Source organism: Scylla paramamosain, unplaced genomic scaffold (assembly GCF_035594125.1).
Source record: "Scylla paramamosain isolate STU-SP2022 unplaced genomic scaffold, ASM3559412v1 Contig61, whole genome shotgun sequence".
NCBI classification, from domain to species: Eukaryota; Metazoa; Arthropoda; class Malacostraca; order Decapoda; family Portunidae; genus Scylla; species Scylla paramamosain.
The window spans coordinates 360,001-361,105 of record NW_026973726.1 but is presented as its reverse complement, the minus strand read 5'-3'; the positions used below and the strand labels follow the sequence as shown (position 1 = coordinate 361,105).

Genomic DNA, 1,105 nt, shown 5'->3' with positions numbered 1-1,105 from the left:
AATCGGGATTTGGGCATTGTCGACTCGCTCATCTCTCTCTCTCTCTCTCTCTCTCTCTCTCTCTCTCTCTCTCTCTCTCTCTCTCTCTCTCTCTCTCTCTCTCTCTCTCTCTCTCTCTCTCTCTCTCTCGTGTGTGTGTGTGTGTGTGTGTGTTGGATGTTATCACAATATCCTTTGGTGAATCATAACCTTCATCATCACCATCATCCCTTCTTCGCTCACTCAACCCCTGTCTCTTTTCTTCACTATTACCACCACCACTACCGCCACCACCACCACCACCACCATTCTGGGTGAACAAGTTCTGAACGAAGAATTTATAAAAGCTTATGTTCTGGGGTTTAGGTCAGTACTGCCCTGACCGCCACTCAGACCACAAGCACACGGACACGCAAGCACACTCAAACTTACGCTCAAATGTAACACTTGTGGTACATTTTCCGTCATCTGACTGGCTGTTCATATCATTCAAGTGAGAAAAGTTTCATTCCCATTGACTGAAAAGCTAAGATCGACGCTTAGTAACTGGCTCCAAGGACACACATACGATTGGTGTCAATTAATGATGCGCAGGTGTAGCAGTGTGGTGGTGGTGGTGGTGGTGGTGACAGCGTGTTTCCTGCCGTGTGTTAGGTGAGTGGTGGTGACAGTGGTAGTGTTGGTATTATAATAATAATAATAATAATAATAATAATAATAACAACAATAATAATAATAATGATAATAATAATAATAATAATAATAATAAGTAGTATTACTATTATTATTATCATTATTATCATATCATAATTCGTCTTGCCCGCACGTTAGTACGACGTAGCGCTTTCGCAATTGTAAAGCTATGGGTTGTTGATCCATGGGGTCCGGATCCGATATTTAATCATGAACACCTCAAAGAACCCATAGGTGTGGATTCTTTGAGGTGTTCATTATTTTACTGAGGATGTTCATGCTTTTCCTGTTGTCATGTTATTTTTTTTTTTTTTTTAACCGTGAAAGTTTCATGCGTCCCTCTAGTTATTATTATTATTATTATTATTATTATTATTATTATTATTATTATTATTATTATTATTATTATTATTATTATTAGTTGTTGTTGTTG

General features: G+C 38.3%; 1 protein-coding gene across 2 annotated transcripts in view; it reads left to right on the top strand.

The window, feature by feature from the left end:
• Nucleotides 1-363: 363 nt before the first annotated feature.
• LOC135098423 (uncharacterized) overlaps nt 364-1,105 on the top strand; it is a 7,248-nt gene continuing 6,506 nt past the window's right edge. For both annotated transcript variants that reach the window (XM_064000785.1, XM_064000784.1), the window contains exon 1: nt 364-633. In XM_064000785.1, the coding sequence (XP_063856855.1) occupies nt 563-633 (71 nt within the window). In that variant the 5' untranslated portion in view covers nt 364-562. The remainder of the gene's footprint in view (nt 634-1,105) is intronic.